General features: G+C 41.2%; 2 protein-coding genes across 3 annotated transcripts in view; one reads left to right on the top strand and one right to left on the bottom strand.

Moving 5' to 3' along the window:
- The window catches only part of SLC9B2 (solute carrier family 9 member B2), a 28,989-nt gene extending 11,107 nt beyond the window's left edge, over nucleotides 1-17,882 (top strand). Inside the window, exons 5-12 of the mRNA XM_007054386.4 lie at nucleotides 192-334; nucleotides 1,669-1,796; nucleotides 2,489-2,664; nucleotides 5,046-5,152; nucleotides 6,311-6,460; nucleotides 7,561-7,669; nucleotides 8,392-8,528; nucleotides 11,218-17,882. Coding sequence (XP_007054448.2) covers nucleotides 192-334; nucleotides 1,669-1,796; nucleotides 2,489-2,664; nucleotides 5,046-5,152; nucleotides 6,311-6,460; nucleotides 7,561-7,669; nucleotides 8,392-8,528; nucleotides 11,218-11,457 — 1,190 coding nt within the window. The 3' untranslated portion in view covers nucleotides 11,458-17,882. The remainder of the gene's footprint in view (nucleotides 1-191; nucleotides 335-1,668; nucleotides 1,797-2,488; nucleotides 2,665-5,045; nucleotides 5,153-6,310; nucleotides 6,461-7,560; nucleotides 7,670-8,391; nucleotides 8,529-11,217) is intronic.
- A 1,857-nt stretch (nucleotides 17,883-19,739) lies between these two features.
- Nucleotides 19,740-26,701, bottom strand: part of CISD2 (CDGSH iron sulfur domain 2) — a 17,269-nt gene continuing 10,307 nt past the window's right edge. For both annotated transcript variants that reach the window (XM_037896978.2, XM_043545258.1), the window contains exons 2-3: nucleotides 21,888-22,102; nucleotides 19,740-20,143 (exon numbers count right to left, since the gene is read on the bottom strand). In XM_037896978.2, the coding sequence (XP_037752906.1) occupies nucleotides 20,054-20,143; nucleotides 21,888-22,102 (305 nt within the window). In that variant the 3' untranslated portion in view covers nucleotides 19,740-20,053. The remainder of the gene's footprint in view (nucleotides 20,144-21,887; nucleotides 22,103-26,701) is intronic.

Genomic DNA, 26,701 nt, shown 5'->3' with positions numbered 1-26,701 from the left:
ATCTCTCTGGTTCTAGAGTAACATCTGTCAAGTAGGTCACTAACTCTTCAGAGACGTATTCCTGTCCCAGCATAGCAGATCCTAATTTTCTCATTGAAGTTTTCCACAAAAGATTCTGACTTCACTCTAGACGCTACTGAAATACAATAATAACAACTCAATCAAGAAATGCTTGCTTGCTTTCTTTTTAGGGATGTTGCTTGCAGGTTTTCTCATCCGAAATACCCCATTCATCAGTGACATAGTCCAGATAAATCCGAAATGGTCTGCAGCGCTGAGAAATATTGCCCTTTCCGTTATCTTGGTCCGAGCTGGGCTTGGCCTTGATCCAAAGGTACAGTATCTAATGTTTCTGGTGTAAAAACATACAAACAAACAACCCACTAACAGTATCAAAATATTTGATCAGCTGTTTGCTTGAAATCAATACTGTACCAAACTATTAAATCTCATAAGTTTTGCATTTTATAGCCTTGTTTCTGTTAGAAGTGGTTTAAAATACAATACGATATTGTTCTTACATTAGTGAAGGTTAAGAATATCTATACCCTCTCAGCCGGATATATAGGATTGGTGAGCGTTCCATTTTGTGATATTTTTTTTCCCCACTAAATAAATAAATAAAAATTATTTCTGTTTTGTGAGCCAGACATCTTAGTTACATGCACTTTATCTTGATTTGCCAAGTTGTGTAAATTGTTCAATTTGTGTTGTAAGTTTTCCTGTAAAGTCTATTGTCCTGCTAAGAGATCAGTCAAAGGGAGAAAAAACTAAAATAAACAATGCAGGGATCCAGGACACTGAAGAGAAGAGAATCTCCTTTATGATAAGACACTCTGGTGAAAGGAAACCCTACAAGTAATATTTTTTTATTCTTTTATGTGAAGATATTAACTGTAAAGAAGAGTCCAGCTGTCCTAGATGAAAAGATAGCTGACATCGGTCCTGATAAATAATAGATCCCATGATATTTCTCTGATCCCTTCCCCAGCCACTACGAAACTTGATATCTCCAATGCTAATAAAAGAGGGGAATAAAAAGGGGGGGCTCCTGCCTGGTTTACAACTTGACCAGCTAAAATCAAGCTATAAGGTGTTGTCCTGTTCCTACACTTGAACAGAAGTAGAGGATATGTCAGGCGTAACTTGCACATGTTACCTAAGCCTACCTAAACTCAGACACTTTTCCTAGTCAAGATAAGATCTGGATAGGAAGTGTCCATCATGACATGACACGAGATTTTTCTTGAGAATACTCACTTATAGTCAGTCCCAGAAAATCTCAGGTTGCATCATTTCTATTGTTACACTCTAAAATGTTGGTTTTTCAATGTAGCATCCTATTCTTTATCAAGACATTCAAGAGGGCTTGTAAACATTGTGTTTGGGCACATCATTACACACAGTTGGGCTGTCAAGTTCAGCATTTGAATTCTTTTCCCTCGGTGATGTGGTCATTTTCAGACCAAAGGAGACCAAAGCTAGGACTAATTCAAAGATGGGCTCAACCCACTAAATGCCCTAAGTCCTAGCTTTTACAATAGACTGGACTGTATGATACCATGTCACTGGGACTTCAGTAATAAACCAGAGCAGATCTTTAGCTGCGTTCCTCTTTATGAAATTGAAGGGTTATGTTGTTAATGTGTAAATATATTTCTATTTCAGGCTCTGAAGAAGTTAAAGGCCGTCTGTTTAAGGCTTTCTTTTGGGCCCTGCCTCACTGAGACATGTGCAGCTGCTGTTCTTGCCCACTTTCTGATGCATTTGCCATGGCAATGGGGATTTATATTAGGGTAATTTACTCTTTTCTCCTCTGTAAAAATTCAAAATGGCTTAATTCTAGCTGATGCTGCCTATCTCCCTGCTAGGGATCTTCCCTTGAACTAAAGAATGCTACAGCTAGCCCAGTGCATCATTCATGCACTGCCAGGCAGAAGACGTGGGTTCAGTACTAGTTGCCTGTGTGTTTTGCAGTGGTGTAATGCTGTGAAACCTATACCATGCCCTATGGCTGGTTTGAGGGGAAGGTGTTCATAGGCAAGGAAGGGAATCTAGCCTCACTGCATTAGACTGGCAGGGATGCTGGTTGTGATGTGGGCCCTTGAGCGTGAAGAGTTAACATAAACAAAAGAACAATGGGGTGATAGAATCCTGGGGGCTTTGTCTGGAATGCAGAGGGCCTTTAGGAGCAAAAAGAAATGTTGTAGCAGGCATTCTGTTAGGACGTAGAAGTACTGGAGTTCAGAATTTCCCCTTAAAGAGCCACCTATAGTGTAGCCATGCCGTTTGAATCGGATATGTCCTCTACTCCTTGTGGTGACGGGAAGTTTATTCTTCTTGTTCCATCAAGCCCCTTATTTTAATGTCACCCACTTGGGCACGTGACAAAAGTGGACTGTAGGTTTACACAGACGTAATTAAAAGGGGATTTTCCAGTTGAGTATTTTATTTTTAAGAAGGGATGAATGAAATTCTGTGTGTTTAGTTTTGTTCTAGGTGCTGTCTCTCCTGCTGTTGTGGTCCCCTCTATGCTGATCTTGCAAGCAGGAGGGTATGGTGTTGAAAAGGGTGTCCCGACCTTGCTAATGGCTGCTGGCAGCGTTGATGACATCCTGGCCATCACTGGCTTCAACACATGCTTGGGCATGGCCTTCTCTTCAGGTACATTACCTAATCCATCGATGGCAAATCCAGGGCAAATACAAAAATATGATAAGGAATCTGCCATCTGTTATGGTCAATTAGTGATAAATCTATAGGGGCTTGGTTTATATACTGGAGACTCAGATAATAATTATGTCCCCATTATTTTTATTAATTTATAATTCTGAACACGTAGGTATGACAAGCAATTCCATCAGCATTTTCCCTCACTCTTGCTGCCCATGTAAAGTTAGAGAGTCATTTGGGTGGATCATCTTCTTTGCAGATATTAGACAAACTGTGATATTTACAAAAAAAGTCAAATCGGTGTTTTTAAAAAAAATCAAATAACTGGTTTTCACCAAAACAAGTATTGGTGGGGAAATGTCTCAGTTGATTAATACAATAGAAAACTTCCCAGATTATAATTGCAAACTTTGTGCCCTGAAAGCCTCTCTGACTGTCTTAGGGGAAGAGTTTCCAAGTGGCGTGTTGGAAGTGGGTAGCTCTTATTCTTGTGACTGTCACTAATTTGCTGCACACTGTGTTAAATTTCCTACCACCTGTCATCATTTGCAGCTACTGATTGTTGATGATAGGGTAAGGATTGCCTATATGGCCATCTCATCCCTATAAGGATTGTGTACGTTTCCCTTTCTCCCTGTTGCTCATCCCATGAGAAAACCTGTTAACCAGGCCACTGTCATAAATCAAGTTGTCTCTTAAGGTTTATCTTCACTAGTAAATAAGGCAGAGTTAGAGCACAGACCTGAAGTCATGTTTTAGGGCTGTGAATTAGGAGTGGGATTTTCTGAGCACTCGGCATTAGCCTAATTCTGCTCCCATCAAGGTCAGTGGTAGAACTCTCACTTCAATGGGAGCAGAGTTAAGTCAGCACTAAGCGCTTTTGATGAACCCAATTTGGGTGCTTTGTAAACTGAACTAATTTTTGAATGCATCTCTAAGTGGCAGCCTGTTTAAGGGCCAACAAGAATAGTGACTTGTTCATGTGAGGAGGTTTAGCGGTGAAGGGGAAACATAGACCAACATTAAGGTCTGGTCTACACTACAGAGTTAGATTGATGTAAGGCAGCTTACATCTACCTAACTATGCAAGTGCCTACACTTAACTATTGCTCTTGCCGACGTAAGTGTCACGCTACGCCAGCTTAATAACTCTATCTTCATGAGTGGCATAGAGTCAAAGTCGAGGTAGATAAATCAATATAGTGGCCATGTAGACGCTGTGTTACTTACGTTGACTGTTACTGGCTTTCAGGAGCTGTCCCACAATGCCCCTGAAAGTACAATTGGTACAAGGTGAGGACGTGCACCACCGACACAAGGAGCAAAGTGTAGAGACGCATAAGTGATGTAATTACTGTGGCGGCTGTATGCCGATGTAAGTTAGGTTGACTTAATTTTGTAGTGTAGACATGGCCTAAGAAATACTATATCATCAATATTTGTAGCTAGAAATCAACAAATGGCTGATCTGGTGAAAGTGTTTGCAAATTAAATATTTTAGTAATTTTGTATTTCAAAAAGTAACTTAACTTTCTTAGACATGCATGTGACTTCCATACTGTGTAGGTGAAATTCTTCCCTGCCCAAAAAAACCCTACAAGGTGAAAAAGTCTCTAAATCTTCCCAGTATGAACTCAGAGCTCCAGATACCATCCCATCGTGGGGAAGCGTTTACAGCCACACATAGGAGGCAGAATATGTCATATAGAAATAATATGGTATCCAAGGGTTTATGGGGACATCATGTCAGATTGTGGGGCACCTGTGAGAGGACCTTGCGTGTCAGTGCTGCTCCTCTGTGCCTTCCCCTGACAGCACTGCTCACTCAGAAGCCATGCTGCCAATGATTCTCTCCATTCAGCTTGCACATGAATCTCTTTCTTAGAAAGCAGAAGGGAAAATCAATGCTGTCGTGAGCACTGTTAATTCCCACACTGATTTCCTCCAAGGGGCCTGAGGGAGGCCTCCCATGTACATCTCCTGCTCCTCAGCTCTGCACCTACCTTGGGGTTGATCTACCCCCACAGAAAAGACCAAAGTCTCAACCATATGCAGATGAATATCTGCAATCTTGCAGAGAAAGCATGCAGTTCAGCATACTTCCATCCCCATGCATAGCATGTGAGCCCTTGAATTCTTGTTCCTTTTCTCACCTCTGTGCAGAAGAGCAGAAGCTCTCACCATATAGTTTAAAACTACAACATTACCGTGAATCTAGGGGCTATGCTAATCCCCTTATTTCTTGTCCAACATTTTGGTTGCTGCTTTCTGTATTTTTTCTTGAAGAAGGGATGGTGACTAGTGGGTGGTATGAGAGCGGTTGTGCATAAATACTTTTGTCTAAGCCCTCTTCTCTTACTGTTCACGAACAGGTTCCACGCTTTACAATGTCCTCCGAGGGGTCCTGGAGGTTGCAGTTGGCATAGTAGCTGGTGGGCTTCTAGGAGTATTTATTCAATATTTTCCAAGTAATGATCAGGTAAAAATACCCAAAAACTTTTCTGAAAAGATACCACCTAAGGTATCTTGCTAAGAGTAGAGACTGGTTAGCAGGAGAACTATACAATCCATTTCCTAACTCTAAATGGGTATGGATATGACTTCATAGAGAATGGTATGTGTCTAGCACCAACGGTTGTGAATCCAACGGTTGTGAATTTTTATTATTTGTCATAATGGATTACTTGTTTGCTGTTAGGGTAATGATGTGCGATTTCATAATCGTCCAGTGTTCTCGGAGTTTAGACCCTTAGACCTCCCTCTGAAGTCACTGGGAGTTTTCATGCTCAGCGGGAACAGAATCTGGCCCCGATTTCAGCCAATAATGTGAACATCAATTAGATTGATGTGCTTCACATATGTGCAAGAGAACATTCCTTTTTATGTGAGTTGCTTGCAATGGGCACAATATGCTGAACTAAGAGCAAAGTGACAATGATAGTGCTGAGTTTCCTGGGTTTAACTGGTTTCTTATACTCTTAATAATATTTTAACATTCAAGAGTATTGTGTATTTGTTGCCTTCAATAAAAATTAAGATTACATTATTTTAAAATACATAAGGTCTCTGTAGTTGGCTCTAAGATTAAGTAGACAGAAATTTGTTTACAGTTTGCATAATGCCTTTGGACTAGAGGAATATGAGATTATAAAATATCCCAAAAGATATTGGATAACATCCTTGCCCCATTGAAGTCAATGGCAAAACGCCCATTGACTCACCTGGAGCTAGGATTTCATCCTTTGTCTCTTGATTATTGACATGAAGAACACATTACGGAAACAACCAGATGATTATATGCTGCTAACTCAGTGGTTGCCATTAAGTAAGATTGTTTGTATAGAACTTCATGTTTAGAATCCTATGGTACAAAAACCCTTTGCACACACAGATTTCTGATGGATAGAACAAAGGAAATATTGAACATCTGAAATTAAAGTTCCATAGGAATAGAAGTAAAAAAGAAAATAAACAAACAAAACATCCTCATAGCTGACATCATTCCTGGAAGCTCTGGTTCCTCCATCTCGGTGCGGTTTCTTATTGTTGTTTTAATGAATCTAAGTAAGCTTTTTTCCAATTTTTTTTTTTTTTTACATAAAAATGTACTTTTGTTTATTCCTTTCCCTGGTTCTAGGCATCTCTTGTATGGAAGAGAGCATACTTTGTGTTGGGCCTGTCCATGTTTGCTGTTTTTGGCAGCCTGTACTTTGGTTTCCCAGGATCAGGAGGACTCTGCACACTGGTCTTGGCCTTCATTGCAGGCATGGGATGGTCCAGTGAAAAGGTGAATATTTAGATACCATGCCTCATAGCCAGCTGAAGTCACTTTAAATACACAGGGTCAGATTGTGATCTTGGATGTCTGGAGGGTGTTGACCAGAACCTCTTAAGGGCAGGAGTAAGGTCACCTGGCTATGAGGCAATGCCCATGCTCATGTGAGAGAAGCTAGAATCAACTTATTAGTGCGTGGTGGATATATTTCTTAAAGAGCGCTTCCCTTTATTTCGGTCATTTAAAAAGAGTTTTATTAAATAAAGTATTTCTGCAGATTGGTGCCTAACAAATGTGGTTGCGTTTGCCACTAGTCAGTATGCATAGGATAATAATGGAGAACACCTGTAGAACCCTTCAGCTATCACTGTGGAATGTTTGAATGGACACACTGGCAAAGACATTAGGCGTAAACACTGATGTGCCTTAATAGTGATCCCATCTGGCAGTTTTTATCTTCAGCATCTCGGGGCTATGTAGTTTGACAGTGATTTATATATGTGCATGTAAGTTTAGATGTAGTTATATGAGACATATACACACAGAGAAAAGCTCGCTGAGATACAAGATCTTCTCTGGCTGTGTTGAAGAAACAAGTCTCTGGAAATGTAAACATATAAGGAAACAGGGACTTGGTGTTTCTTCCTGCAGATGCACAATATCCTGCTAATGATACAATATGTACTGTCGTGAGTGAAACATCAAATTCATTTCCAGTACAGAGTCTTTTCCCTGTTCCTCTAGCTGCAAAACCCTTCTTTGTATAAGAAAGCACATGGCAAAGGGCTGAGCAGTACAAACACACTTTCACTCCCTCTGTTTAGTAAAAGGAAGGTAATTGCTATGAATTATGACTTGTACAGGCATAGTGCAATTTTGCTTTACCAAAATAATTTTGCCTTCAAATCATAATGGGCTATGTCTGCATCTTGGCAACCCCATTGCATCATTTTTTTTCTTTTTAAAAATATTAATTTTGCAATATAATGCAGACAAAAATGGACACAGAACAATATCTCAGTCAATCTCATTTTATTTTGTGATGAAATCAAATGTTGAGGCCACAAGGTCCAATTTTTGTAACTTTACAGATTGCACCCCTTTCCTTGTAGGTGGCTGTGGAAGAAATTGTTGCAGTCGCATGGGACGTCTTTCAACCCTTTCTCTTTGGTTTAATTGGAGCAGAAATATCCGTTTTGTCTCTCAGGCCTGAAACTGTCGGTAAGACTACTCGGAAGACCAATAGTTTTGACTAGAGTTTTTGCTAGCTATCCTGCCAAAAGAATCACTACAAAACAGCTTGTAGTGACTATTGGCCTATAGGTTATGGCATAGCTATACAAGTTTGTTTCCTTTGTTTTACCTGCCCTAGACATACTGCAGCAAATGCTCTCTTGAGCATCTTACTTCTATAGCAAATAGGGTTTGCCAGTGGTGGGTTGCTCAAGTTCTGCCTACATCTCCTCAAGTTCTGAATAAAGTCTGAGTTTTCCAATCAATACTGCAGAGTTAATTCTAAACAAAGTACTACATTATGGGGAAATCTGAAGCTCCTTACCCCAGCAAAACACTTGACTTCTGTGATAGTTTTGCCTGAGTGAGGAGTGACAGATTGGGCCCTGTATGCTGAAAACATCATTTTCACAAATGCACACTCGCATCACAAGTGATTTTAAGTGACAATGGCTCTTTCAAGATAACGTCTTGCATTATCTGCTGCATTGGTCCTTGTTGTCTGAAGTATCCTCCACACTTTAAGACACCACATTGTTACTGATTCACTAAAAATCTAGCTTTATAAAATACCTCTAAACATACGGTATTGGGTCATTTCTAATAGTCTGTATCTTGTTTTTCAAATGTTGTTAATCAGCAATTTTGAAAGCTCGTTCTTCCTCAAATATGCCCGCCATTTCAAGAAGTTCTTTTTCTCTCTGCTGTAGGGCTTTGTGTTGCCACACTGGGTATTGCCTTAATAGTACGAATCATTGCCACATTCCTGATGGTGTCTTTTGCTGGCTTTAACTTCAAGGAGAAAATATTTGTCTCATTGGCATGGATCCCCAAAGCGACTGTCCAGGTAGAGTATGCAAGAGGAGGAATGACAGGATCATAGAAGACACTGTGGCTGATTCTTCTCTCACACCTGTTTTACACCAGTCAAAATTCATTGACCACAGTAGACTTATTACTGATTTGTGCGGGTGTAAGTGAGAGAAGGGTTAGGACCATTAACTGATCTGTGTGGGACTCTGAAATAATGAATTCTGGGTTTCCATATTGAAATGGGCAGGGGAGTTGCAACACAATACTTGGGTGCATGCTGCTGTTCACGCCCCTGTGGTTCAAGCCCCAGGGCAGTGTAGACGTAGCTTAAGTTTCCTCTCCAGTATCCTGTGGCTCCCTTCCCAGGCTGGCAACAGAGTTTTCAGTCTCTCTACATACTGTTAGAGCAGAACATCACTTTCTTGTCAATAGGACAGAGGCCACAAGTTGGCTCAGAAATTCCACTTGTGTTCTTCAGCTTCATTTTGGAGAGGCAGCATGACCAAGTGGTTAGAACTGGGGACTACTTGCAGTCAAGCTTTGCCAAGGTCTTACTCTGTGACTTTGGGCAAATCACTAAACTTCTCTGTGCCTCACTTTCCCCATCTGTAAAATACTTAGCTGCATCACATGGATACTGGGCCAAAGCTAAGAAGGGTAAATACCTCCTGCAAGATGCCATAATTCCCACTGAAATCAATTGAGCGTCCTCAGGTCCTGCTGAAGTCTTGCATCTTGTGATGTTCTGCAAGATCAAGTTGAGTCAGAGGCTATCCTCATTAAGTGCTTTCAGGCCTATCAAAGGAATGGCTAAATAGAAGGTTATGTATTATTTGCATTTTATGTTTGGAAAGTGCTTATGTGATCCTCCAGGGCAGACACCTATATAAGTATAACACATTAAATGAACGTACATTTCACAGTGTAGACACAACAGCAAGGGCTTTTTACTACTTGAAATTTCAAGTGCGTGGACGTAGGGTCGCTGCTGTATGTCTTTGTAAAATGCACGAGCAGCCCTATTATCCATTGGGGAATCTCGTGTAGGAGCAGAGGGGTTATTTGAACTTGATATTTGACACTTGTGTGACCACTGCTGGGATACTGTGCCCAGTTCTGGTGCCTACAACTCAAGAAGGATATTGGTTAATTGGAGAGGCTGTTTCTGTTTTGCCACACAGGTCCTGCATTCCTGTCCTCTCATGCCACTGATTCTGGTCTCAGTGACCTGGTCGCTTGCAAACAGAAATGAATAAACAGAACAGAAAAAAAACATATTGGCAGACTAGATAGGTGGACATTTAAAAAAAGAAACTGATTACAGTGAGTAGAAATCCCCTTTGACAATTTAGGAGATGGAGAGAGATGGCAAAGTAAGGTGAAGGTGGTTCTGTAGGTTGTTTCAACCCTTTCTGTCTTCTTCATCCTCTAGGCATTTTCTGTGTCTTTCATTCTGCCATCCTATAGCTTGTTTCCTAGCTGAGCAGAGACACATGGTACCTCAGCAGTCAGGACTCGATTCCTCTGAGTGCTGCTTTTCCAACCCTTGCTTTCCTTCATCTGCCCTTTAAAAGTGAAAGTACGTAGTGACATCATTTGAGCAGCAGAAAAGCTAGGCTAAATATGCATCTGGCCCTGAACTTGGACTTCACTGTCGCTTTCTCGGCAGCCAGGAAGCAAACTATCAAACAAGGGAATGCACCTCTCCTTCCATCCCTTCCAGAGAGGTTTGGTTGTCATGAGGAAAGTCTAACCATCTATAAAGCTTACTGTGGGTAGTAAAACAAACTGTTTTACAGCAGAGGCCCTAGGCTGAAAAGCATATAACTGTAAAAAGCATGTGTGTCCAATATCAGTTTGGACCCAAAATAAATGTCCGGAGCCTCAATTTCAGTTCAAGTGTAATAGGCCTATCTTGCATAATGTGGTGAATTAGTTGGGGCTGAAGTGTTTTCCAGGTGCTTTGTACAGGGGCTGTACCTGTTTAAAACCTACTCTGTCCAGTCCACCATTGAAGCTGGCAGCTGTGATCCTCAGGAGATGCCATGGCTGACAGTCCCCAGGTGAAGTTTCCAGGGGCTGAGGGCAAAGCTGTCTCTTTGGAAGGCCCTGGCCTCTGGGACCTGCAATCCCCAGAGATGAGACAAGCCTGAGTTTTGCACCTTTTAAGGCCTATTCCAAGACTCATGACCGAAAATCTTAAAAATTACTAGTGATTCTGGGTGCCCAAGTTAAAGTACAAATCAAGCCCCTTAAAAGGGTTGAATTGGGCATCAAAAATGGTAGCGTCCAAAAGTCACTAGTCATTTTTGAAAATGTAGGCTTAATTAGGCCTTCCCTCATAATGGAGTAACATGACGGCTCAGCAATGTTCCTCATGGAAGACAATCACCAAGGGCAAACCCGCTTGAAAAGGCAGCTTAAAGTAGAACAAAGAATGAAGGCCATTCTTATGATGTAACCCTTAACCTTGTATATGGTGCTTAAATCTTATGGTGTTGGAAGTGTTAGAAATGTAAATAGATGACAGCTATTTTGAGTAAAAAGCAGACATCCCCCTGGCAGTGGGAATGTATGCAAGCTAACAATGCAATGGATGTGCGCATGTGCACCCACAGAGAACTGCAAGTGTAGGATTAGACCCTTCATTTACCTCTTTAAATGCAAATGGTTAGTTGTTCCATTTCATTGTTTTCTTTAACAACATTTTTCTTTCTCTGTAGGCAGCGATAGGTTCCCTTGCCTTAGATACAGCCAGAGGGCATCAGGATGAACAGCTGGAAAAGTATGGAATGGATGTGTTAACAGTGGCATTCTTGGCAATCCTGATCACAGCTCCAATTGGAGCGCTGGTTATTGGCCTGGCAGGGCCCAGACTTCTGCAGAAGGCTCAGATAAGCAGTTGTGAAGAGGAGGAAGGTGTTGGAGGAGGAGGAGAAGAAGAGATCCCTGGGCCCGCATAGGAAAGAAACGGTGGATAGTGTATTGGTCGCACAGCTGCTGCTACTAGTTACTTAGTAAACACAATGTCTGTATTGTTCGGAAAGAAACTGAACTAGGTAACAATCAGTTACTGGTCCTAAAACAGCAGCCCCCATGTTCTGCAAAATATCTTAAACTGTTGATAGAGCCTTATGAGGAAAGATGAAAAGAAATAAATGTACACAGTATGTAGGCTGCCTAGATGATGACTGATGGGATAGGAAAATGGTCTTTGGTTAGTTGATGAGCGTGGGTGTAAACACCACAGAAGAAGAACTGTTCAAGATGTACAAGTGGAAGTAATGAGATGAAATTTGAACAGAAGAAAATTTAGAGTGAACGTCAGGAATAACTTTCTCATGTTGAGATTAGAGATTGGGGAAGGATGTAAGAGCCCCATCCCTGGAGCCACTTAAAGTTTGACAGGAACATGCGCCTGACAACTGGTGGACAGTGTATGGAACAATCCTGCACCTAAGACGGTGATTGTCAACCTTGTCCCATCTGGAACCCCAAAACCTGTGTTTTCGTGCTGTGATCCACCCAAGTCTCTTGCAGTCCTTCGTAGCTGCAGAGGATTGTGTGATTCAGTCATAGCAAGAAACTGCAGGAGCATTTGGGTGGTGAGTGGGTGCACTGGGGATTTTGGTTAGTGCTTGTGGGAGTTCCTTGCTGGAAGGCTGAGTTTGGAGCTGGCAGGGGGGTTGACTGGAGGGGTTGTTTAGGGTTGGGATGGCTACTACTAGGGATGTTTCATTTTCTGCTCCCTCCTACACACAGACAACTCAGTCCAGACACTTGAGCGAACCTGGCCAAAGAGGTGGCTCAGCAGGGATGAAGCCTAGGGGTTGGAGCAGCCTCATGCTCCCTGGGGGCAGGACCCGGGGTGGGGAGGCTGCTGTGGAGCCTGGAAATCACTTCCCCCCCACACCACTCCAGAGCTTAGCTGAGGGGTGGAGAGGCTTCCCTGTGTCAGTGCTGTGCCGGGCTTTGGCACATGCAGGACTTGGCTCCTCCTGGCTAGCGCCCCGGGCTGGAGGGTCTTGGGCTTTCCATGGCTGCCATGGCAAGTGCAACTATGGAAAGAAAAAGAGTGACCTAGAGAAACATTGCATGGAGCAATAGAGAGGAGCCAGATCCATCAGCGTGGCACTCAGAAGCCTGAACAGACCAGCACAAGACCAAAATGAACGGTGGAAGCTGGTGGATGCCCTGCACACCGGAGGAAAAAGGAGAAGAAAGAAATATTTGCATATATCTCTCCCTCCCACACAGTTTTTACAAGCGAGGTATATACTTATCAAAGGTTTGTTAGCATGGGATGGTGTGGATCTTAATAGAAAGGCAGGTTCCATATGGATTAGAAGTGCAGTAATACCTAGAAATGTACATCTTGATTGATTCTCCTTCAGAAATATCTCACCAGGGGGAGCAAAAGGCTTAGACACGTGAGGTTTTTTTCCTTAATTTTGCTTAATACAAACACTAGGCTTCTTACTGTTGCGTCAGTCTTTCCCACACATTCAATACAATCTCATTCAGATCTGATTTCCAAAATAACCTGTTACAAATTGTATCTTTTCTCCCCACTTCTCAAGATGGAAGCAAGCCTCCAACAACCACTCCTCTCTAATCACGGTCAAAATCTGCTCCTTCCATTGCCACCAGCCTTACGCCCTCCGTCAGGTGTGTGGTATTGCCTGCTGCCGTGAAACAGTGCCTGAGGGTCTGTTCTCAGTGCCCCTTTTCCCAGCAGCACTTCAGAGTGGTTGATGAACTAGCTCTCCGGAGAGCTGCTCCCCTACTCCAGTCAGAGGTATGGAGTCCTTAAAGCATCTTTCAGGAAGAGAGCATCCTATATTATTTTTTAATTGAGGGAGCACTGCATTTGAACTCCACATTGGTGTTCAGCTGCCTGCTTTTACTAACAATACTGAATTGTTTTTATAGTACTGTATACTCTTGAAGTACCCAGAGATTTTGGGCTCCCCTTAATATTGGTAGGGGTTTAATCAATTTTATGTCCAGCGCTTATGTTGTTAACACTAAGTTTAAAAAGGAAAAAAATCTTTTCTTTAAAAACAAAACAAAAAAATATATAGCATTGTGTGGGTGTACATGTATGTGTGGGTGTGATACACTCAAACACAATAAAAAACTTCAGTAAAATTCTGTTAAGGTTGCTAGAGTGCGCATAACATAAATACAACCATAAAAAAGCCAGAAAACTTAGTCAAGTTTTCATTTAAACTATGTAGTTTACAGTCTCAATTCACCACCTCCATATGACCTTGTAACACTTTCCTCTTCTCTTCTGCACAAAATGTGTGACCTTTAACTCTGACCACATTTGAAATGATTAGAAATTGATGTTTTCTAACTGTTTGGAATGATGAATTGGTGCTGTGCTTTTTAGTAGATGGGTAGCGTCTTTGCTGTGTATTTGTAGTTGATGGCTATGTTTGTGTGTGTGTTTGTTTTTTTAAATAGCAGTAGTTTTAATAATTGTTTATCACATTTGGAAGTTGTTTGTAGATGTATTATTTAGTGATGAAATTAGGAAATTTGGTGGTTTTTCCAGTAGTTCATGTCTGTGCTTGGAGTTAAGGTTGTACGTCTTACATGGAAGTGGAGAGAGAAAAATCAACTTAATATTTAACTTTAAAAGATATGTAGCAAATAGAATTGTTCTTACTCAAAGGGTTACTGTGCCAAATTTGGAGAATTAATGTAATTAAGAAATAGTCCTTAAGCTTTAAGTGCAAATCTTAACACGACTATAGAATCACTACTGAAGTCTCTAATATGCACATCACCTGTGTGGAGATGTCTGTGATAAACTGCAGAGCCATCTGATAAATTGCATTTATCTCCTGCAGCTTTGACAAACCTCACTGCACTTTCTTAATTTATCTCTCTCTAGGGGGACCCACTTCCAACCTTCTGAATATCTGAGCAGCTACATTCAGCCCCAATATTGTCTATTTAAAAAAATAAAATAAAAATAAACTGCCAGCTAAATGTTTCCTCTTCCTTCTTTCCCTTCCTCCTCCTCCTCAAAGAAAAAATTAGTTTTTCCTAAAACTAAACTGACCCATGATGGCTGTATTAAATCCTGGACCAGTGACAGGTATACAAATATCTCATGACCTTGCAAAACTGGAGTTTAAAACATTGTCATGGGGGAGAGGACGAAGAGACTACCTGCTTTCCAAAGGGGATATAACCTTTGTTCCTAGTAAGATATTCGGATATTTGGACCTCGAAGTCATGATTTTTTTTAAAATATGCCAAAAGGCTATTTAGGATATTTCTTAAGATAGTTGTTAAATGTAGGAGTTATAATTTCACTTTCCCTCTTCTTTAGGATGTGTAACAAGTTGATATCTAGATTGTTTATCCATTTAACTGCTGCATCATTGAGGGCAACAAGGTGTTGCAGTCAGTCCACTTTCCAGTCTTCTTATTGTGCACTCCTTCACCATATGTCTGATCATCTGCATTGCTGCCCCGCAGTCACACTGTGTAGCGTGGGCTAAGCCAAATTTCTGAACTATGTCAGCCCCTTGGCCATTCCAGTCAGGAGTGCATTAAACCTAGTCCAGTATCTGCATCTGCGGCTAAAAACAGGTAGGCATGCTGACAGAAGCCCTCACATATATCTGACTCTCTATCTCAGAGTTGTTGCCATTCTGCAAGGATGTAGCTGTTGGCCCTGATATGCTGCTGGTCATCTGAGACTGGCATTGGGCTGGCAGCAGTGGACATGAGTGTATGAACTGCTGCTGCAAAACCATGTCACGAAGTCAGTCATGGCGCGTTGTGGAGGGACATGTCTCTGCCTTCTTGTGGCATTCCCCCGGAGTAGTGTCAAGTGAAATGAAAGGAGATAAAAGGTGGAACATAGGCTCACGTTCTAAGCCTGCACCTTCCCTCTGACTCCTGTATAACTGGACTCATGGTAATTAATGCCCCCATTCAGCAAAGCGCTTAAGTGCATGCTTAATTTTAGTATGTGCTTACGTGCTTTGCTGAATAGAATTGGCCTCAAGCCCAGGCTAAAACTATAGGTTTTTACCAACAAAGGGATTAATGAAATAATCCCAATAATAGTTTTAAAAATCCTTTCAATATTTCTACAGTAGTTTCACATTTACAGAGTACATAATGCTGTGAAGTGGTATCAAGGTTTTATTGACATTGCTGGAGTTATTTGCATAACTCACTCGTTGCTCAGCCACTTGTAATGCATGCAAGCTTAGGTCAGTAAAGCCTTTTACAACATACCCTGGCATCTTGTGTTCCCTGTAAACAAAATTAATGTGCAATTAAAAGAAAATACAATGGAGTTTTATGATGCAAACTTCTTATATGAAAGTGTAAAAGCAACATTTGCAGGTAAAATTATAGAAGCCGAATAAGAAAACCCCTAAAACTGATGTTTTGACAGCGTGGTGTGCTCTTGATATTCTGCAGTGGGTGATATGTGTTCCGGGCTACCTTAGGACAGAACACAGGAAAACAGCAATCAGCTATGTGAACTTCTGGCATTTACAAAGCTCTGTAGTTGTGGCGGTGATATCAATATAGGGAATTACTTGTCTTTTTTTTTTTTTTTTTCTGTCAGATTGGTAGCTTTTGGGGGTGACTGATGTAAGAAACCGATTATGAAGCATACAATTTATTTTAAAAAATTTATAAAGTTTTAAACATTTTTACCAAAGAAGCACAAGTCATTTTTATAACCTTTGTATTTTTTTTTAAATCTTTAAAGATATCACATGCTATGCCACTACCTTGTTTGAATTAAAAGCATTTTGCTAGTAATAACCCATTTTAATTTTACTATGAGGATTATTTTATTTAGTCCATTTGTAAGGTATCTAACTTCAGTAGAAGAGAATGCAAACAATGTTCAAATATGACCACTGTAATAATGGACAGAGCTAACCACCTAATATTCTAGCAGGAAATCGGAAAGGTGGCTTTTCCTATCTTTGCAGTAAGGTGTCAGATTTGATCTATTACCTTTGATCCTCATCCCGCTCCCATTGACTTCAGGGGTCCAAGATCAGTTCCCTTGTGAAGATAACTTGGACAGTCTTTATATGTGTGGCAGACTTAAAGAATGTATAACTCATGTTTGTAGCTACGCATGCTAAAATAAGAATATCCTCGTCTCATGCTTAGGGATGCAAACTGTTTGTCAAAGGGTCAAGAAGGATTTTTCCTCCAACCCCCATCTGCCCAGAAACAGCATTTTATGCTCTGCATTGCCTGCAGCTGAAGAGCCCAGTACTGTTCCCTGCAAGAGGCAGGATCAGGTACAGGAACAGATGGATCTGGGTAGATGGCAACACCAATGGTTCTAATTTATAAAATGTCTTGAAGAAATAGGACAAAGCTGAAGTTGTAGAGATCTAGCTGCAACAAACTAAAAAGCACAAGAGGTGTAATGTGAGCAGTGCTACTGTTGTCCCCTTCAATACAGGCTTCCTGAGCCTGCTGATGCATTTGATACCATTAGCCTTCATGTTGCACTGGTGCATTTATATTGCAACCTCCAGGTGGTGGTAGGTTGAAACAGAAAGCCCGCTGTTAACTTGATACACTAATGTGAAATCATTCCTGGTTTGGGTTTTTCCACAGTGAAGCTTTCACACCAAAACTGTCTAAAGACTATCTTCAAATATTGTGGACTTTCTTTATTTTAGATTTGGCTGTGCATTTGCAGAACCAAAATGACATGTTTGCATGTTCAGGAATACATGCAAGCATGTATACTTTTGATTTGAAGGTCTCTTCTCTAACAAGCTTGATCCAAAACCCACTGAAGCCTACCCATTGATTTCAGTGGGATTTGAACCAGGGCAGATGAGGCAGCTTTAACTTCACCAGTCTCTTGCATTTCAAAATCCATTAAGATTTATGGATGTCATGTCTCCTCAGAGCTTAATTTTATTAGTATCTTGCTGAATTAAAATGGCATCAGAAGCAGCCAGAAAAGGAGGTAGAAAAGAAATGACTGACTACTGCTTTCATATGCACTGACTGCGTGTGTTCCAGGTGCAATACTCAATAAAGCTTCGTGCTGCTGGAAGCAGCAAAGCGGCGGTTTGTCAAATACTTCTGTCTTGCTCTGTCTTTATAAAGAAAAATCAAGACAAACAGTTCATATGTGTTCAGTGGGCAGACTTGTAACTGGTTTAAATATCAAAGATACTTCAGCAACCTCAACTGACAGCCAAGAGGCAAAAGTACTTTGTCATGTATTTAAGTTATTTTAATGTGCGATTGTATTAGGTGCTCGTTGTTTGCTACTCCTTCAGGTGAGCCTTTTAAGGGAAAGCCAACAGATTTTGTAGCTCACAAAAGCTTATGCTCAAATAAATTGGTTAGTCTCTGAGGTGCCACAAGTCCTTCTTTTCTTTTCGCGAATACAGACTAACACGGCTGCTACTCTGAAACCAGATTTTTGGCAAATAACTAACTTTGTGCTTCTTGTACTCTACCCTGATCTTCATTACAAAGATGCATACAGTGTACTTCTCACAAATAAGTAAATCAAACTACTTGAATACAAAAGTTTTGAGTTACTAGATAAAAGCTGGAATTACAAATGGACTTGTATAACTTAACCCGCCTCTTTTGATAGCTTGTGGATTTTAAGGGTGGAAAACACCATTTAAACGACACAGGCCATGAATTTTACCCAGTAATTCTTCGATCAAGCCCAATAATTTAGATGTCTCTCTAAAAGTGATAGTCTAGTTCAAGCCCAAACTTAATTTAAAGATTTCAGTTCAAATTATTTTATTACTTCTATATAATAGTTAATTACTATTGAGTAGATGGGCAATACACATAGTAATCTTAAGGCTCCTCTATACTAGAAATATCTTCTAAGTTTTAACTACACAGTACTCTGACACAATTTGAGCTTGCCTTTATTAGGACAAGACCAAACTATGTTCTGGAAAAGTATTAAAACCTTACAGTAGGTCTGTACTCCACTTCCATTACATGGTTTGTTAGACCAAGTATGTTAACACAATAGCATCCTGACATTTTATAAACACTGTCCTATAAAATACCATATATTCTACTACAGCCAGGCCCTTTTAGCACCTCTCACTAAATTTAGAAATGCAACCTGTTATAGACAGAGCCTGAGCTTACATTAGAAACAATGGAAAAAATGTCTACCATTAGAGAAGCTGTAGTGTAGATAAGCTGCTGTCTAAATGCAGTATTTCTCAGGACTGTGTTGACACGAGGTTGAGGATGGTATTGGCAGTCAGCAAGGAATTCCAAGATTACTAGCACTGGTTCAGCTAAATTGTTGTTAATGGTGAAAAAAAAATCACTAGTATAAAGGGGGCCTTAAGGTCTAACTCTACAGAATGCAGATTGTGGCACTGTCATCTGTTAGATTTTTCTTTAGGCTTTGAAAACTGACCTATAGTGCCTTTCACTGAAGGATCAAAACTTTTGATAAGCATTGTTGGCTAAGTAAGAATTGAAGACTGATAGATGAAACTGTGGCACAGGAAGGTTGTGACTTATCCTGGGTGTCCGTGTGATGGAGTAGTAAAGACAGGAATAATCTTGAATTCACACCTTGAATCCAGTTCTGTGATTTAATCAGCAAATCCTACTCCATCCCTGGAGTTGGGACTTTCATATTGGGTAAAAGTGCATCATCTTGAGTATAAGAATTATCTGCAAGGGGCAAACTGCTGTCCCTGCTTCACAACTGCTGAAGTCTAAGTTTGGAGCCCTGAAATAAGGGTGCACTGTAAGTATTGCTGCCTAACCTCAACAGTGAATTTGAAGACAGTCTAGGATTACTGCACAAACCAACTGATGTGGGCATCTGTACTCCCTCCGGCCATCGGAATACAGACAACCTATGTTTCTGTAATGTCGGCTATTAATTTTCTTTTTCCATACTCTTTGGAACAATTTTTTGTTCCTCTGATATGGCTACATCTTACAATATATTTTGTGCAGCAGGTCAGGGTGGAAGGACTGGTATGGTAAAAGGAAGTTAGTCATTTACACATATTAGGCCAAATCCTCAGCTGGTGTGAATTAAAATAGCTCAATTGAAGTCGTGGAGCTGTTACACCAGCTGAAGATCAGACCCACTAAGTAGGACAAAAACAGGATTTTTTTTTTCCCCCCTGAAAAGCAGTCTTTGTTCGTTCTTAACAGCATCTCAGCCTATAATAAAAGCAATGGAAAGATACGCATCTGGCCATTTAAGAGTAGTATGGCTTTTATTACATCACGTTCATCCTAAAAAGATTAAGTTGTAACATTGGGAGTGGTCACTGTTCAGATAAAAAGGCTTATTTACAAAGATGTTTACTTTACAGTTTTACATAAGACATGATTCTTCAGAACATACAAAGTATCGAATCACAGACCTAGGTCTAGCACTTGACTGTAACTATAGGTTAAACCAAAAGGAAATCTACAGCAACCATTAGACGTACATAATACATTGTGTCCTGCAACTACAAGTGTATAAATGACTTCACATCAGTCATGATTTAATGCATTAGAGATTCTCTATACTTCTTTCTTCTTGAGTATTAGTGGACCCACATTATCGCCTGTCAATTCATTGTGTTTGTTGTGAGAGCCATCACAGACAGGGAACTGGAAAAGACAAGAATGATTAGTGTATTTACTGTACAGCAAGCAACTAAGACAAGTGGTGGTTGTTTGTGTAGAGGATAATCATATAGTTGGAGTGAGATCAAGACCCCGCCAACGCAAACAACAACAAGGTCAGAAATGCTCAGAGTATAACTTAAGAAGCAAATGCAACACATCATCCCTTAAATTAGAGCTGTTGCCACTCCTTCCCTAAAGCGAAAGGATAAGGGACAATGTGACCCAGCTGCAGAAATGATTGACAAATAAGTAGCAATTAATCTTAATTTCTCAGATAAGATAGGGATACAAGTTTATGATTATTGTGTATTTAATAGATGAATGAAAAGTCCTTTCACTTCCAGCCAGTTGACAAGGTAGCTCTCAGTACTAAAGTCTGGGCAGCTTTAGACTAGATACCTTTTTTCTGCACAGAAGTATACGTACGCATTTAAATGTGCCAAAGACAGCATGTTGCATCAGGGTGGAGCTTAAGAGCATTTTACAAAGAAAACATATATATTTTTTAAGTTTCCTCCTATTGTTCTTTTCCAACATCCAAGCAATCCCTATCTTCCATCAGGTATATGGCACTGGTCAGTCACAAGACCACTGCTGCTGAGGAATTAAACTCCGTACAATAGCCTAAAACATTACAAAGAGGAGTTGTTGTTTTTTTTTAAAACACATTCTCCATGACAAAATAGCCCAATGGAGGAGCACCCAATGTACTTAACTTAATATTTAACTGGGAATTTCTATATTTAACTGGGAATTGGTCCTGCTTCGAGCAGGGGGTTGGACTAGATGACCTTCTGGGGTCCCTTCCAACCCTGATATTCTATGATTCTATGATGATTCTACTTTAAGGTTCATTCCAGAGTTGGTCATGTTTTGATGAAACCCCCCTTCCCCCCATTGGAAAATGCTGTTTCTTCTAAACGTTTTGTACAAAAGGATCTGTTTTAACACTTCATTGGGAAGGTTTCACAGGTCTAGGTTGAAATAAGGTCAAAATGAGAGAAATCCACTTCTTAATAGACTGCTGGTAAAGGCAGTCACTTGGCCTGTGAGTCCCACGTTAATCGCTTTTGGGGTTAAAAAAATTGAAAGGTCTTGTTCTGAGGTGGAACAAAAATTAATTTCTGAACAAAAATGAATTTAAAAATCTGGAAGTTTTTCATGAGGTGGAACTGTTTTCTGTCCATCCCTGGTTTATTCCAGGAATAGAGCAAAATACATAAAGGAAAAAGGCAAAATTTACTTTAGTTTTCACCAGACCAGGGGTTCTCAAACTGGGGGTCAGGACCCCTCAGGGGGTTATCAGGTTATGTGGGGGGTCGTGAGCTGTCAGCCTCTACCCCAAACCCCGCTTTGCCTCCAGCATTTATAATGGCGTTAAGTATATAAAAAAGTATTTTTAATGTATTGGAGGGGGGTCGCACTTAGAGGCTTACTATGTGAAAGGGGTCACTAGTACAAAAGTTTGAGAATCACTGCACCAGACTAAAGGGTGGCCGCTCTATTTATTGTGCGCAGAACAGACAGTCGAGTGGCTTGTAGGTGTCTAAGCTCTCCTGCATATGTAGGTTTAGAGTGGAGAAAAAGAATTGCACAACTCTTAGAGAACCCATGAACCTGTCCAGCATCAGGGTGGGAGTAATGTGCTCCAATTCACAGAAAGCAGAACTGACAATAATAAAAAGTTAACTCTATAGCCCTATACCGTTGCTATAAAGTACCTTACCGTCTTAGAACGCCAACACCTGCAGTAAGCTGCTTTAGTGAGGCACAGATCTTCGATGTTTATTTCATTTACTACTTTGGGATTTTCCTTCTGGATCTTGAGGTTAATCAAGCTATCCTTCTGCTGTTTCCTTCGCAAGAAGAATGGACGAAGAGCCAGATATCCAAGTAGTGCCAGGACACCCAGGAACGGCAATAACCGCAGCCATTCTGAAACTAAAAAACACACTAGACTTATATAGAGCACTAGGATTGTGAACAGCATCAGTTACACTCAAATGGCACAGCAGCAGCTCTTCCTGTTTGATTTAGAATGAGTAGGGAATCGAGGCTAACAGATGGAGTGGACTAGTGAAATGAGACGAGAGATTGGAAAATAGAGGAGGAGCACGTAGGTTTCTGGAGACAGAACAAAGGGTAAAATCCTGGCTCCACGGAAGTTTAGAGCAAAACTCCCATTGATCTCAGTGGGGCCAGGCTCTCACTCGTGGTTTAAGATTGATGCAGTAGAGGAAGGGGAATCAGTGGAGAGATCAAACCATGATTAACACTAAATGAAGGCTCCCTAATGCTTTACCTGCTCACTCAAATTAGCCTTGGAGCATTTTCTAACAAATATAAGAGGAACTGTTAACAGCATAAAGAAAAGGAGTACTGTGGCACCTTAGAGACTAACAAATTTATTTGAGCATAAGCTTTCGTGAGCTACAGCTCACTTCATCGGATGCATAGAATGGAACATATAGTAAGAAGATCTATATACATACAGAGAACATGAAAAGGTGGAAGTAGCCATACTAACTGTAAGAGGCTAATTAATTAAGATGTGCTATTATCAGCAGGAGAAAAAAAACTTTTGTAGTGATAATCAAGATGGCCCATTTAGACAGTTGACAAGAAGGTGTGAGGATACTTAACATGGGGAAATAGATTCAATATGTGTAATGACCCAGCCACTCCCAGTCTCTATTCAAACCCAAGTTAATGGTATCTGATAGTTTTGCCTGTTCTGTCATTAGCATATGTGATGGCTATGTGAAGTCTTGAGTACGCTCATTCCAGCAGGGAAATTGGCAGAAGAACTGAGTGAATCTTTGTTTAAAATCCAAATCTGCAATAATATTTCAGTAGAGAAGTCTTTCCAATCAGCTTGTCCAGAGTTGAATTGCATCAGAAGGTCTAATCCTGCAAGGTGCTGAGCATCCAATTCTGACTGACCCAATGGGAGTTGGGTGCCCCGAACCTCAAAAGACTGGGCTCAGAGTATGTATGGCAAGAACCAATGACCGAGTCGGAGAAGCAAACCTTTCAAGTGTACCTGATTAAAGTAAGTAGTGGTACCTTGTGGACTCAACTACTGTTCCGGGATAATCTGGCATCACCTCACCTATTCTTTCAATTGCCAATAGCAGAAACAATGCATCCTGAAAATAAGGTCTCAAGAACTTTCTTAGGAAGTAAGTGATCCTGTGGTCAGGTTTTGCAGATAGGAATTATGCCTTAACCATGTTGTGTGCTGACGCAGCAGGTGTTATGCATACGACAAAATGCTGTATGGAAAGCTTTTGTTCCAGAACATGAAGATTTGGAAATCAAACCACCACTTAAAGGATTTTAATACATTTTTTTTAAACTTGTGAAGGTACATTTAGTAAGAATGCAGTTAGCATAAGAAAAGATTCTCTCCTCTGAAAGAATTTTTCAAACACCACATTCAGTAGACCCACTAGCAGAGAAGGTGAGTCTCCTGGCCTCCCCAAATCCGTACGATCTACTCAGAGCTCCAGGACAGATAAGATGCACACATGGGAGCACTACAGACCAAAGTAGGGCACTTACAAAACATGTAGCACACTCGATAAGACTAAACACACAGGGAGAAGAAGGGCCTCATCTAAAAATGCCATTAGAATCAAATGGCATTAAATAGATTTTTGAACAGTGATTTGCATCTTAATATAGCACGGAGAACCTCAAGCCAAGCTCAAAGACAGAACATTTAGCTCATCTAGTAGGCATGACTGAGGAACAAAGTCTCAGCCCACTTGGTTACAAACACACAGAGAGGAAACACAGAGAAAAGACCAGTAACAACCAGGATAGGAAGCTGTTATTTATTATTTGTATTGTGGTAGCAAAATGCGGAGGGTTTTTAGCTTCACTAGCCAATGACTTCTGCAGTATATAAGGGACCTGGAGGCTTTCCAGAGAATCAAAACAAAATTCATGCCGCCGTCCAAGCTCTCTGGAGGCTTTCATCTGCTTCCTGTTCGGTCTGGAACTGTTCCCTTGATGCTGGAGACATCAGTTCCTCACTGGATTGTGGACCTAGGCTTGGTCCCTCTGGAAGCGATGTAGGGGATGGGGTTGTTTGCGTTGACTGTGAACCGCTCTCCGCTGGTGCACTATGTTGGGGTTTAGGCTCCGGCTGAGTCTCTTGTGTAGGGTTATCGGCTGCTGCCGGTTCAGGATCAGTGGGGCCCTCTGGTGTTGGTTGTTCCGCTGGTTCCAGTTCTGGGACTGACTCTGTCTGGGTCTCTGGGACTGAATCCACTACTGCTGTTGCAGACGTTGGCACGGGGTCCGGTTCCATCACCTCTGACTGGGTCCTGGTAGAAGTTTCCGGAACAGAGCTAGGCGTGACGGCTTGCTTAGCCTGGCTGTGGGTGACCATTCCCACCCTCTTGGCTAGCTTCACATGATTGGCCAAGTCTTCCCCCAACAGCATGGGGATCGGATAATCATCATAGACTGCAAAAGTCCACATTCCTGACCAGCCCTTGTACCGGACAGGCAACTTGGCTGTAGGCAAATTGAAAGAGTTGGACTTGAAGGGTTGAACTGTCACTTGGATCTCTGGGTCCATTAAATTTGGGTCCACAAAGGATAGCCGACACTTGTGCTCTGGTGTCCCTCCACGCGGTGACCTTCTTCCCACCCACACTCAGAGTTTCCCTCCGCTCTGAGGGTATCTGGGAGGTATCTGGGCCTGAGGACCTCTGGTGTGATTCTGGTGCAATGAACTGTAAGCTGCTGGGGTTCTTGGGGCAGTTGGCCTTTACATGCCCCAGCTCGTTACATTTAAAACATCGTGTTACATTTAAAACATTAGCTGATGTGTCACTGGGGTGAGGTGGGTTGCTGGAGAACGGTGTGGCGGGACAATAAGGTGTCTGGAGGGTTCCTTGGGGGGTAGTTCGGGCCGTGGGCTGCCCCCGGTGGTAGGGTGTGGTCTGAAGTTGTCCTTTCTGGTATCCGCTCCAACTGTGACCAATTTTTTTCTTTTCTGCCACCTCCACCCATTTGGCTCCAATCTCCCCCACCTCGATTACAGTTTTGGGCTTCCAATCTAGGACTCATGACACAAACTATTGCCACAGAACTTCCACAGGGATACCCTTTAATACATCTTGAAAAACTGACATGCAGAGAGAGACCGACTTTCATTTAAAAACAAGTTTCTAGCCCCAATGCTTACAAAACATTTCAAATTTGAGCTCATGCAGTAATGTCTTTCTGAGCCTACAAGCAGCTCCATTGCCTCTGTAGCTACACATAGCTTTCTGAAGCAGATGCAACAAAATTAACAATATTCTGTTCACTGATGCTATTCAGAATTCTGTGGACAACACAAACATAAGAATCAAGCCAATTTCACAGTGCTATTGCTTGGGAAAGCTGAGCATCAGAGGCAATCACTGGAGCTATTTATGAGGGAACCAAAAAATAGAGGGTGGGAAGGGGGTAGAGTAACAAAGACAAATCTCTGTCCCGCCAAAGAACACAAGAGAAGGGAAGAAGGAAGAGACCAGAGTTTCCTTCTCCCTCTACAATCAGAAAGAGGTGAATCTTCAAACTTATACTTCTGCTAGCCAAAGACCAATCCAAAAAGTGGAGACCCTGGGGAGTGTTTAGGAGTAACACGACAGGAATCCCAACTCTCGCCCAAGAAGCTGGGGCATAGGCATCTTACCAGGGTGTTGGCACCCTCCCTATTTTTCCCCTTATCAGTTTCTGGGAAATAGATGTCCACTCATTTTTTTTTCATACTCACACTTTTTAAGTTCCCTAACAATAACAAGACCCTTTATTAGATGTGAATGGAAAGAGAACCCTGACACTGACAGCCTAACTAAAGTGAATGGCCACAGCGTACATTGAAGCATGCACAGCTAATATTCTGTCCTCTCCCTCTCATTTGGAAAAGAAAAGAAAAAAAGTCAGGTGGAAGGAGTGTGTCAGCCAGAGTGGTTCTTGAGTACAAAAACTGGTGTTCATAGAAAAACTGAGCAGTAGAGGTAGCTCTGTTGCCTTTTTTAATTACTTTCTAATATCTGTTTCAAAAACTAAATCATGTATGCGCTAGTAGGTGCTCACTTACTACTGTAATTATTATACCACTTTCTATTCTAACTGGCTACAGAGCAGCTCATCAGTAAGTTAAAACACTAAACGTGTATGAACTATCCACCACTCAGCATGCAACGTGCTATTGCATTTGGATTTTCAGTGACTCCAGGCTCTATGCAAATTCAGAAGTTACTTCCTGAATTATGTTTGCCTCAAAGTTAACTAGCAGGGGCCTTTTTCTAACAGATGATTGTGCAGCTTCCTGTTTTTAGATTCAGTCAGTCAGTCAATGAGTTCTCACTTCCATACACTCTAAAGACAAAAAAACCCTCTAATTTTCAGATTCCCATGAGATAACTCGGCAAGTTAGGTGGGGCAGGGAGAACACAGTCCTGTCAGTGTTGGATCACAGTTTAAATAATAAATTAAGAAACCCCAAATCCTCTATTAGATCCACATGCAGCT

Source organism: Chelonia mydas, chromosome 4, assembly GCF_015237465.2.
Source record: "Chelonia mydas isolate rCheMyd1 chromosome 4, rCheMyd1.pri.v2, whole genome shotgun sequence".
Classification (NCBI taxonomy): domain Eukaryota; kingdom Metazoa; phylum Chordata; order Testudines; family Cheloniidae; genus Chelonia; species Chelonia mydas.
Note: the sequence above shows the minus strand (reverse complement) of the source record. Positions and strands in the feature narration are given on the sequence as shown.